This window comes from Oryzias latipes, chromosome 7 (assembly GCF_002234675.1).
Source record: "Oryzias latipes chromosome 7, ASM223467v1".
Classification (NCBI taxonomy): Eukaryota; Metazoa; Chordata; class Actinopteri; order Beloniformes; family Adrianichthyidae; genus Oryzias; species Oryzias latipes.
Genome location: NC_019865.2, coordinates 19,073,914 through 19,085,709, shown reverse-complemented (window position 1 = coordinate 19,085,709; position 11,796 = coordinate 19,073,914). Strand labels below are relative to the sequence as shown.

The 11,796-nt window shown below is 37.3% G+C and overlaps 1 protein-coding gene across 1 annotated transcript; it reads left to right on the top strand.

Moving 5' to 3' along the window:
- The first annotated feature begins 5,960 nt into the window (after window positions 1-5,960).
- Window positions 5,961-11,476, top strand: prim1 (DNA primase subunit 1). The gene is made up of 13 exons (XM_004070807.4): window positions 5,961-6,205; window positions 6,603-6,760; window positions 6,846-6,952; window positions 7,036-7,109; window positions 7,191-7,327; window positions 8,004-8,062; window positions 8,263-8,372; window positions 8,454-8,545; window positions 8,627-8,759; window positions 10,580-10,649; window positions 10,722-10,828; window positions 11,060-11,158; window positions 11,234-11,476. The coding sequence occupies exons 1-13, from the start codon at window positions 6,091-6,093 to the stop codon at window positions 11,251-11,253; spliced, it is 1,281 nt and encodes a 426-aa protein (XP_004070855.1). The 5' UTR covers window positions 5,961-6,090; the 3' UTR covers window positions 11,254-11,476.
- The last annotated feature ends 320 nt before the right edge of the window (window positions 11,477-11,796 follow it).

The window sequence follows — 11,796 nt, the reverse complement described above, 5'->3', positions numbered from 1 at the left end:
TTTATTAAGGATTCTTTTTTTTTTTTGCTGACTCCCAAACAGACGAGTAAATGACTTCATCCATGTGGACCACAAAAGACTTGCAGTGTATAAGTAAACAGGAGTTAACGACCATTCAGATTTTAGTTTCATAAAGTTCAGCTCACTGTTGTTTTCCACATCAAAAAAACATAAATGGAGAATTTTAAGAACATTCTACCTTACTCTGAGGTCATGTCTTTGCTAAATTCAAAGTTTTTCCACACATTAGACCCTGCTGTTTACATTAGGAAAGAACAAATGTGACAATTGAACTGGACCTGATGTCCTCTAGTACAGAGACAAAGAATGATCATCTTGTTGCACATTTATTATATGAAATGCATTGTAATTCATGAAGCCTGCAGCACTCTATGCTACATTTAAATGACCGTAGATTCTCAGAACGATCACAATAGCAACATTAAAGGGCTGTCAGATGTTTTTCATAAGAGAAAATATTGTGTTCTGGTAAATAATGTGTCTTGTCGAGATGGCTAAAAGGATGCATGATCGATTTGTGATGTCCAATAAAGTTTGGCCTTATGCTGATGAGGCTAATCTATTAGCTCTATTACAAGTGTGTGTGTGTGGGGGTGTGTGTGTGTGTGTGAAAGGCTCAAAATTTTGAAATGTTTAACTTTGGCATGTGGAAATGTATTACATTTAGATTACACATAATTCATATATTTTTTTCATCTTTTAAGAAAAACGTTCTTGTCAACTAAGACATGATTTCTTTTTTCTTGACCGGTACTGAAAAATGTGCGTAATAGAACTGTTTGGAGTGCTGTTCAATGTCACTCCTCAGAATAGATTTTTATTTATCTTTCTACAGGCCTGTACAAAATGAAAACATGACTTAAATGACAGCTAATAATTTTCAAATGTGGTGGTATTCTTTTAAACTCTGATGACTGACCCTATGACCCTATGACTTATTGTACAGAAAATACAATACTACACACTGTCACCAAAATTCACCTTACAAAATTCAGGACAGAACTTGTGGTTTAGAGAATCACAGTGAATGAAGTGTTACATGTCCCATAACCATTTGACACTGTGAGTTACAATGTAGGATAACATTTTGTACCCAAGATTGTGGATGTATCCTTTTGTAAGATAAAGTGGTCAAAGGACGTCCATGCAACGTGCACATACATTTGACTGCTTTCAGAAGCTTCAAGGAGGAAAGATAGAAAAACACGAGTCTTCCTTTTTAGGGAATCCTAAAAAATGTATTTGCTTGCAGTAATTTGGAAACAATGAAGGCATGTTAAAAGGTTGCATGTTTTTCTGGTGCAGCAAAGTTGCAGTGACTTTTAAATTACTTTAAATATGTTTTCTTTTTAGATTATCATTTAACTAAATGAATGTTAAATGTGATTTTTTTAATTTATTTTACAATACAAATAAGATACTCATGTGTCTGTTGCTTAACTGTGAAGCATGTTTACTCAGTCCTCAGGCTGAGTAATCCTGTACTGGGAAATTTAATGCATGAGTCTAAGCTTTGGTAACTTTGGGTATTTTAGTTTGTAAACATGTAACAAAGTTACCATATTTAAATTCTCAGAAATAAAAGCTAAAGGGGTGAGTTTTGGTGAACCAGTTTCCCTTTTATTTTGCCACAGTCTTGTGCCATTTTCCATTCTAATAAAGACAGTCTTGTTTCAATTTACTGAATGATTCACTGTTTCTGTTTATTGTATTTGATCCACTGCTCTCTAAATGTGACAACACTGACAGAATACCCAGAGCTGTGGCGCCCTCTAAAGGTCTAAAGTGCCAGAATCATTCTGCAAGAAGCAGGCCACAAAGATGCCCATTCAGCCATAAAATCTTCTACCACATATAATTCATTTTGGCCTGTCCAAGAATGTAACACAGTAAATTTTCAGGGGTTCTTTAAAATGTGACATTTGAAAGGACAATAAAAGGAGAGCAAAAATCCATGGTCTTTGAGCACAATCAAACATGTTGTTTTAAAGGAATATATGTTCAGATTACAGGAATCTTTTTTTAAAGTTTCTACAGTTTTACTACTCTTTTGAGTTTTGCAAAAACAACTAAATGGCATGTGCAGAAAACATATGTGTGGTACCTTATCTTTCAAAACAAAACTTCTTTGTCATTCCATAATGGATTACACATAGGGCTGTGACGATAACCGCATCACCGCGGTGATGAGGTCTTCACCGCGGTGATTACCTCATCACCGCACTTTTTTTACGCACTTTTTTTTACGTTTTGCTTATGGTGCGTGATTGGAACTATAATAAACACATTACACGCATTCATCTTTGCTGATAATTTACTTTTTCTGCTAGTCCTGTGTTCAGACTTTCCTTCTTTCTTTCAGACTGTTCTCTCCTTTTCTCCGACCGCGCCTGTCTCTCTCTCTCGTAGGCGCGCTCTCAGTGCGCTGCACGTGTCACGCGGCTCCCTTTACAGTTACACAAACAGGCGCGCGCTTTCAGAAGCACACATCCTTATTCTACAACAGAAGTTTCCGTCTCGCAAGGAAATACGAAAAATTTACTGCTTTCTAATTATTAATTTCCATTACAAGCTGCGTGCGTTCTTTAGTGCGCGACACGGCCGCCCGCCGGAGGATTTTGTGTTGGGGGGGGGGGGGGGGGGGGGTATTACTGTTGTCCTTCACTCCGTAACACCAAACATGAACGCGCGCTGTTAGATTTCCATGAAAATCACAACATATTTTGTTTGGGAACTATTTTTTGCAGCGTAACGTTACATGTCTCTATTAACAAAAGGCGGAGCCTCCTGCCCCGCGTTCTTCATGGGTGTAAGGCTCATGGCTACCGGAAAGGTGACAGTGTGTCTGCAGTCTGCTTATCACTGGGCAATATAATTAATAATATTCTGAGAAGATGTCTGTACCAGAGAGCACAAGTGAAACTTGTGTGCAGCTCCAGAGCGGTCCGCTGCAGAAGAATCAACACACACCCCCCAACACACGTGTGCGCACCTTCCTACTATTCCTACACAAGACGCTCCGCGCTCACACACACAGTCAATCTACAACACCTATAGTTAGTTCACCAGTTAGATATGCAGTTGTTAGTTGTTACTGTTGTTTGTTAATAAAGAATAGTACGTTGTAATTGTATTTATTTCCGATGCGGCCGCCAGAGGATTATTGTGTTGTTTTTTTTTGTTTGTTTGTTTGTTTGTTTTTTTTGGGGGGGGGGGGGGGGCTGCGGTTAACTGCGACACCGCGCCCCCTGGTGGTTCATCACCGCGGTGATGAAAAATTCGACACCGTCACAGCTCTATTTACACATCCATAAACTGTCCTTGCACCAAAAAAAAGAAAGGAAGAACATTTAAAGACAGCACTGCCACTCACCATGTAAAACTGACAATTTTGATTAAATGATCATGGCTTTTTGATTGAAGAGGCAAAGTTTTTTTAAGACTTGTTTGGGTTTTGCACTAAAATGCAAATCTATCTGTAATAAATACTAAAAATGTTCATAACGTGGATTCATTGTTTAAAAAAATAAAAAATTTTAGGATGGAGAGGGTAAGGGTAGGGGTTAGCCTTTGTCAAATCTGACCTTGACACCTCTCATTCTAGAAATGTCCATGTTCCATTCAACTCTTCAAACTCTCACTGCTGCACGTTTATTTGAGTGCGTCAGCAGCCACTTCCTCTCTCGTGCAAATACTGGAAGACCAAATTCATGTCCATTATGTGTCTATTGATTTTGTCTCCTAGGTTCTCTGTATTAAATGACCAAAGCATAAAATGTTTCCATATTGACATCTAAAAGAAATCCCTGGCCTACGTTATTCCAAGCACTGCAGATTTCTTTAATCCAGTGTGATCAGAACAGTGCATTATTTTAGAGCAGCCCGATATTTCCAACCTTTCTGCCTACACGGAAATTGAATCGGTGAATTCAAAAGGAGCCCAGGTCCACAATTTTTCAAAATAGAGATCTTTTATGTTCTATGGTCTTCAAGGGAAAAGCTATCTGATTATGTGCAAAAACGTCCCAATTCCGTTGTAATCGATTGACTATGCTTGGCATTTAAAATGCATTGAGTGCAAGAGGGGCCCAATTCCTGGACTTGGGCCTCTCTTCCATGGGTTTAGCTTTATCCCATAGATGGCAGCACTAGTTATCCAATATGGCAGCGCCCGTGCAGCAGGAGTTTGATTCATGTGATGAGGAGATTAGGCCCAAAAAGAAAACTTAATTAACAAGAATGGGCCAGAAACAAACAAAAACGATTACATGCTGAAGGCAAGGAATATGTCAATACCAAAAAAGAAGTGAAAGCAGCAAAGGAAATTGGGCAACTTGGTGTAAAGGCAGCAAAGGTAAAGGATGTTCAAGGGTTGGCAAAATATCTTTTACCAGAGGCTCAGCAGTTCCTCAATGACTTAAGAGTTTGAGATACTAGGGGCAATGACGAGTCTCAATATGAAGATCAGATGTATCTTTTTGATAACCTGTTCCATTTTAGGAGGAAAACAAATCTGACTAGCACTTATCATGTAGCAGAAAAAGGGTTTGGATAGAAACTGATCCTAAGAAGTGTTAAGAATGTGACAGTTTGAAAAATAAAGATTCATGATGATAAATATGTGGTTTGTCCATTCTTTCCAGATGTTACTTCTGTTTAATTCAAGAAGGGCCCACGTCCAGAGACTTTAGTTTACTAGTCCTCTGAAATTACAAAAGTGAGGTGCTTCATATTATAGCATTTGTAAACTGTGATCTGGTGCTAAATCTGGGTAAAGTATTAATCATTTAGTGTTGCCTCCCTTTAAGCTATGCAATTAAAATAATTTCCTGGAAAAACAAACTTCTTGGACTTGGGCCCGTATTGAATTTACAGATTCAATTTTTTTAAAGGCAAAATAAGTTGTGAATATTCATTCAGTGGTAAAATACTTATTAAAACATTTTTTAGGAGTCTCTCAATGGGCACAAATTCAAGGATCTCTTTCGAAAAGAAAGAGTTACAATTTCGTCCAAAATTAACTGCTTATTGGATGTTTGACACTTAAAAGATGTATATTTTATGACCCACCAGAGAATGTTTTCTGAACACGAAACACAGCAAGACGTCATTTTTGTAGGATATGTCAGTATTTTATTCATTCAAATTTTTCACAGTAAAGCAGAAAATTGCCTACAATTTCGTAAAAGTTTTACCTTGTTATTTTTTTAATCTACTCACCAGTTTAAATGTCTATATGGCTCAACAATTAGGGGGAAAAGAAAGATTTTTTTTCCAGTCAGTTAGAAAATATAACTTCAAAACTTGAGCACTTGTTAGTTTGTCATTATTTATTTATTGTTGATTGTCTATTGTTCATGACAGTTTGACAAGGAAACCAAGTACAATAGCATAAAACCATATTTAGGTTTTGGATAATAATAATAATATTGATTTATTGTATATCTTACTTCTATTTCTGCCTTTTTAATAAGGATTTTTTTGACTTTTTATTTTTAGTTGGCCTCTTTTATTCTATTGTATTTGTGTGGTTTTATATGAATGATTGAACTATTGGTTTGTAATAAATTTTATCTATCTATTTCTTTTTTCCTTTCCTGTGTCCAGAGCATTGACTGCACGTAGAAATAACTACACACACACAGTCAATGGTGTAGAGCTGTAACGGGGACATACTTAAGCAAAAACAACTATAGACAGTTAAAAATAAACAAATAAAAGATAAACATATTTAAAACTATATATTTTTGCAAGAGTGCTATCCTTAAACAAAAACAGCACAAATTGTTTCAGTTTTACACGCCTCGGATGTATCTCTCCAACTAAACTACATTTCCCATAACCCTTCTCTAATTCGTCACTTCAGAAAAGAGGATGCACGGACATTTCCTGGTTGTGGTGACGTCGTGAACGGAAGTCCCCTGTGATTGGTTGTTTCTGTTCTAAGTTTTCCCGCGCGCTCTGCAGCAAGCAAACGCCACAGTGAGCGTTTTAGCAAGAAGAACAGACAAGCTAGCGTCTCGCTGGTATTTTTGAACCATTTACAATTGTTGTCAAAGCTGTAGCTTTATGAGAATGTCGTATTCAGACTACGACCCAGCTTGTCTCCCAGACTTATTACCGCTCTACTACCGGCGACTGTTCCCCTTCTCACAATATTATCGCTGGCTGAACTACGGCGGAGGTGAGTGTTATAAACAAACACACGCTGTGGAATGTAGAAGAAGTTAATGTTGGGATGCTAAACCGCTAAAGACTGTCAAATATTGAGTGCTTAAAGTTATCGATTGTGTTTATTCAGCCGCTGACAGGATATCTGAGAGCTGATTGTGTAACAACAACAAACCCAAACATTGACATCGATTAGGATTTTATGAAATATATATATAATCCTCCCACTTGTTTTTTTAAAACACATCTATTTAGTAGAACCTTATATTATTGTAAGTTGAATTCTAATTCATGGTTTAATTTAGCTGAATATTTGGTCAAAATAACAAGCGAATGTTTGAGCTAAAGCTTGTGTTTGGTTTCATAAAATGAACAGATCTTTCTTTCTTCCTGCTTTTCTTTCTCCTCAGTGCAAAAAAACTACTTTCAGAACCGGGAGTTCTCCTTCACTCTCAAGGATGACATCTATGTTCGCTACCAGTCATTCAGCACGCAGAACGAGCTGGAGAAGGAAATGCAGAAGATGAACCCTTACAAGATCGACATTGGAGCAGTTTACAGTCACAGGGTTGGTAACCGTGGTTCTGATGTTGCTTCTCTGAGCATCAATGCAGACATGCAGAAAGAGCTGATGGCTTCCTTTACACCTGCAGCCTAACCAACACAACACCGTAAAGTCTGGCAGCTTCCAGGCTCTGGAGAAGGAGCTTGTGTTTGACATTGACATGACCGACTACGATGATGTCCGCACCTGCTGCAGGTAGAACTATTGATATGCCATTACTTTGTAATGTCTTTGCTTTCTCCATAAATGTACTAAATATGTCAAAACTTCACTTGTAGTGCTGCAGATATTTGTTCCAAGTGCTGGACGCTGATGACCATCGCCATTCACATTCTGGACAGGGCTCTCCGAGGTTTGTCTTCAGTGTCTCTTCACCTCTTTTTCACTGCTCCACACCTATTTGAAGCCGCAGTCTGCTTTCTGGCATTTCCAGACGACTTTGGTTTCCAGCACTTGCTGTGGGTTTACTCCGGCAGAAGAGGAGTGCATTGCTGGGTGTGTGATGAAGCTGCCCGGAAGCTCTCTGCCGCAGGACGTTCCGCTGTGGCAGAATACCTCAGTCTGGTCAAGGTAATGTGGTGCAAATGGGTTTAATTTAACAGTTTATAAAAACAAAAGCGAAAGAGGTTTGCTTGTTTAAAAAATAGAGACAAGTGTGGAAGATTTCTTCGTAGTAACATTCAGTTCCCAACTGACAATTCATTTTGCCATTTTAAAATGTAAATTCAATGTAAAATAAGAATTCAATGTTACATTTTTAAAAATGTAATTTGAAATAAAAACCACTAGTCATAGGTTTTTGTTACCATAATTAAAATTACAAGTAAAAATGGATTTTGCAATTTATAATTCAATGTGGAATTTGGATATGCATATTGAAAATACATTTTCCAGTTTATAAATCACTATTAAAAATATATATATTTCAGTTACTTGTTTGTTTTACATTCATCCTAATTTAACATAAACTCTATTGCTTTTCTATTTGCCGTGATATTTCTCTGTCAAAATTCTAAAGAAACTGCAAAACATTTGTCAGTTTGGTATATTCATCTGCCACATGCGTTTCTAAATTGCATGATCAAATTGCAAATTTAATTGTTGATTGAGAATTGAATATTATTTTGAATTATGGGTGGAAAAAAAACTTCCATAAATAAGGGAACATTGTTGATACATTTTCATGCAGTTCCTGTAAATCTCTCTTTTTCAGTTTCTGTTTATTGAACTCATGTTTGCTTCGTAGGGCGGTGAGGAGACGGTGAAGAAAGTGGTCCTGACAGATCCAATTCATCCCTTTATCAGGTAATAACCCACATTTTAATGTTTCAAACGCATTCTATTTTTATCTGCAGTCCCACATCAGTGAATGGTGTGAATCTTTTATTTTTGGAGACTTTTAACCATTTTTAAAGCATCAAACTGTTCTGTTTTACTAGAATTGAACATTTTCTTCTGTTTAGGTTTCAGTTTGTTCAGATTTCCCACATTTGTAATCTTAACAGTGCATCTTTGGAAGTGGTGGAGAAATACTTTCTGGAATACGCGGTGCAGGACCAAGACATACTGGGTCGCAAGGAGTGTGTGGACAAAGTGCTGGCCCTTGTGCCTGAAGATATCCTTTTTTTTAAGTCACAAGTTTTGTGTTAATATGAGCCAATAAGATAAAACAATTACAACCTTAATACACAAAAACATGTCAGAAATGAATTGCAGACCAAAATGAAAGGTGTGAAGCAACCAGAAAAACTCTGGAAAATGATAAAAAATGAAGCTAAGAATAAGCAGGTTTGTACTTTTCTATAGGTTTATTTTATAACATCTTTTTTTCTTGTGCAGAAGGACGTCTGTTTTTTTTTCTTTTCTTAGGGTACTGTGAAAAAAGGCCAACACTTTGAAAAAGAAATCATGCTGCAGTACTGTTACCCTCGGCTCGACGTGAACGTCAGCAAAGGGGTGAACCATCTGCTCAAGAGTCCGTTCAGTGTCCATCCCAAAACAGGTGATTATGCCTTAAAAGGAGCAGAAAGTTTGCAGTCATTAAGACAAATTCATATAAATATGAAGCCAGATTTGACAAAAATGCAAATGTCATACAAGAATGTAAAAAACAACAACTGTCAAACTTTCAAATTAAGGATTAAAAGCAAACCTTTAAAGATGCGATATTTTGTTATTACTTAAAATAATTAGCTCTCTTTGGAATGGTGACTGTTGTTGAAATAAATAACTGAAGCTATTGCACGCTTTCTGTTGTAAACTATTTGAAATAAAATAGAAGACAAGATGAACTACTGGGCTTTGGAAGATGAATATTGTCCTGCCCCTTTATTGTTATATTGGATTACACTATTCAAGAGTTCACCAAATTCTTTCAGTTATATTTGCAGTTTAGCATTGCGCTCAATGAAAACAAAAGACAGAGCAGTCTGTGGGTTGTTTTTTTTTCATATTCCAGTAAAACTTGAATACTTCCTGAGCTCTTAAATGACTCACAATAAGCTTTTGGTTGTTTCATCTGGACACAGACACTTCTGTCATTGTTTTTGTTTTGTTAAAGACCCACTCAGATAATCTTTTGTCCATTGGAAAGTGCTCCCAGTGGTTTTTTATTATCGGTATTCCGTTTTTAGCCACACACAAACAAAACTGTTGTTTTCTACGACAGTTTCTGCAGAGCGGCAGGGCAGTATTTCATTAAAAATTCACCTCCACCCAACATTACCAGTACAGAAAAAGGTGAGCAATATCGGAGCAATGCAGTCGCACAGTTCTGAGCCAGATGCCAGCTCGGAGGAGGAAAACCAAGAGGTCCAAAATGTCTGCAAGTGGATGCATCAGAATGGAACGAAGCAGGGAGCTTGTCACCTCTGTCACAAATACGGTCTTTTTTAAACATTTGTCGTCTGCTCCTGATTCACAGCAATTTGATTAAAGAACTAATAGAAGTTTCAAGAAGATTTTAATTTTATTTTATGCAGCATGAAAAAAAAAAGATTTGGGAAGAAAATTTAATTGAGCAAATAAAACAATTCAATTCAATTTTATTTGTATAGCCCAAAATCACAACAACAGTCGTCTCGATGGGCTTCGAAGTGAAACATGAACTCAAAAGGATCATGAATACAAAGAGTTCAATAGGAAAATGCTAAAATGAACTAACAAACTAAGCTAAGCTAGACTGGCATCCCTGCCCTTAGACCCCCCTTCGCAGTAAGAAAAAACTCGAAAAAACGAAGAAACCTCAGGGGTGCCCACATGAAGGAGGGATCCTCCACCAGGACGGACAGGCGATTTACCAGAACTCATAGAGAAGAACTAACTTATCTAACTTTACAACTACATATATAAAGTCCAGCAGACGAGCTTCATCCAGCCGTGGTTGGGGGGACAGCCAGGGGCGCGAGTCGAGCCTGAGACAAGAACCACAGCCAGGTGTAGGAACAGGAGCAGAGACGAGGTACTCGGTCAGGAATAGGAGCACGGATGAGCCAACTGGAATCTGGAAGCACTCCCAATCCCCAGGAGGGGAGAGGGAAAGAGGGACAATACATGAATCGCACTGCACCAAACAGAGGCATGGAGAACTAAATGATGAATGATGATCAATAATGGAGGAGAGGAAGGGTAGAAGTAGATGGGAAAAGATTACAGAACCCCAGAGCACCATAGCTACCCCAGCTTCAACTTCTCGCAGCCTACTAAAAACAAATAGTTATTAATTTATATTTCAAACCCATTAACATTAAGTTAAATAATCTCTGAATACTAACTACCGGTAGTCTGATAATACACTGATAAAACACTTCTTATTTTTTTCAGGTCGGATCTCAGTTCCCATAGATCTCAAAGAAGTAGACAGCTTTGATCCATTTGTTGTGCCTACAATCAGGTAAGGGAAGAATTCGGCATCCCTCAGTGTGTTTGATGCAGGAAGACTAACGAGGCCTCTGCTGTATTAAAGTCGCATCTGTGAGGAGCTGGATCGTCCCAGAACAGAAGAGGAAAAGTCGGAGGAATCCCAAGACAAAGAAAATGAGAAAGATGCAGTTGAGACTCGGAAGATGAGAGGTGCTCAAAGACAAGAATACTGAAATATGCCCTGCCATTAAAATATGTACGCTGTTATGTGTAAAAAATGTAAGGTAACGACTGATGGGCTTTACGTAACGGGGCTACTGTAACAAGTAAAGTAACAGAACGTACCACTTTCCTATTGAGAGTATTTATCATTCATTTTTGAGAGTTTGTATTTTTTAAAACTCACACAGAAACCAAAAAAAGTCATTTTTTTCTCCTCAGATTACAAAAGAACCAGCCTGGCAAAGTATGTGAAATACTTTGATTCTTTCCTGGATGGAATGACTCGTTCCTGGAAGGGAGAACTTCTCAGAAAGAGTGGTAAATTCTCATTTTTCAAACTAAAACATGTTTTCTTCTTCTTTTTTTCATTTTGCTGAATTTTCTTTCTTCCAGATGATCAAATGGAATTCTGACAGGCATCAAACTCGTGCTTTAAAAATAACAGATTTTACTGTCTGTTAGTACATGTGGTGATGGATGTGTAGTGCTTTATGCATTTGTGCATTTGACTCTTGTGACTTTGATATCTTTTTGTATCAAATCTTTGTAATTTTCTACATTTTTCCAACATTTTGCTGGTGTATAAATATTTGTGAGGCATTCAATAAAATGTATTAAATTTAAGCTCTTGTTCAACCTTTTGTGATTGATTTATTTAAAAACAGGGATTTGATTAGAGTGCAAAGTATTAATCACTTCCAAAAATATTTTTGATATGTTTGTGAGGATGTCTCTTTATCAGGTGTCTCCTAAACTAAAGTGAACAAAAATTTTAAGGGCGTATAATCTTTACCAACCAATTTAAATAACTGATAAAAGCGTGTGTCAAATGACCACAACTAAGACTAAATTATTGAAGACACCCATACTAACTTATTTGCACAGTTGGTATAATTTTTATCATTTTTGATCAGAACCACTGAACTAAGAAAAAAACAGGCACCCTGAGGTTCATT

Excerpts from the sequence above, each read along its gene's own strand:
- prim1 (XM_004070807.4), top strand. The coding sequence starts at position 6,091 with ATGAGAATGTCGTATTCAGACTACGACCCAGCTTGTCTCCCAGACTTA. Across the intron at positions 6,953-7,035 it reads GATGTCCGCACCTGCTGCAG|TGCTGCAGATATTTGTTCCA; the intron begins GTAGAACTATTG and ends CTTCACTTGTAG. Across the intron at positions 8,373-8,453 it reads GCTGGCCCTTGTGCCTGAAG|ATGTCAGAAATGAATTGCAG; the intron begins ATATCCTTTTTT and ends ATACACAAAAAC.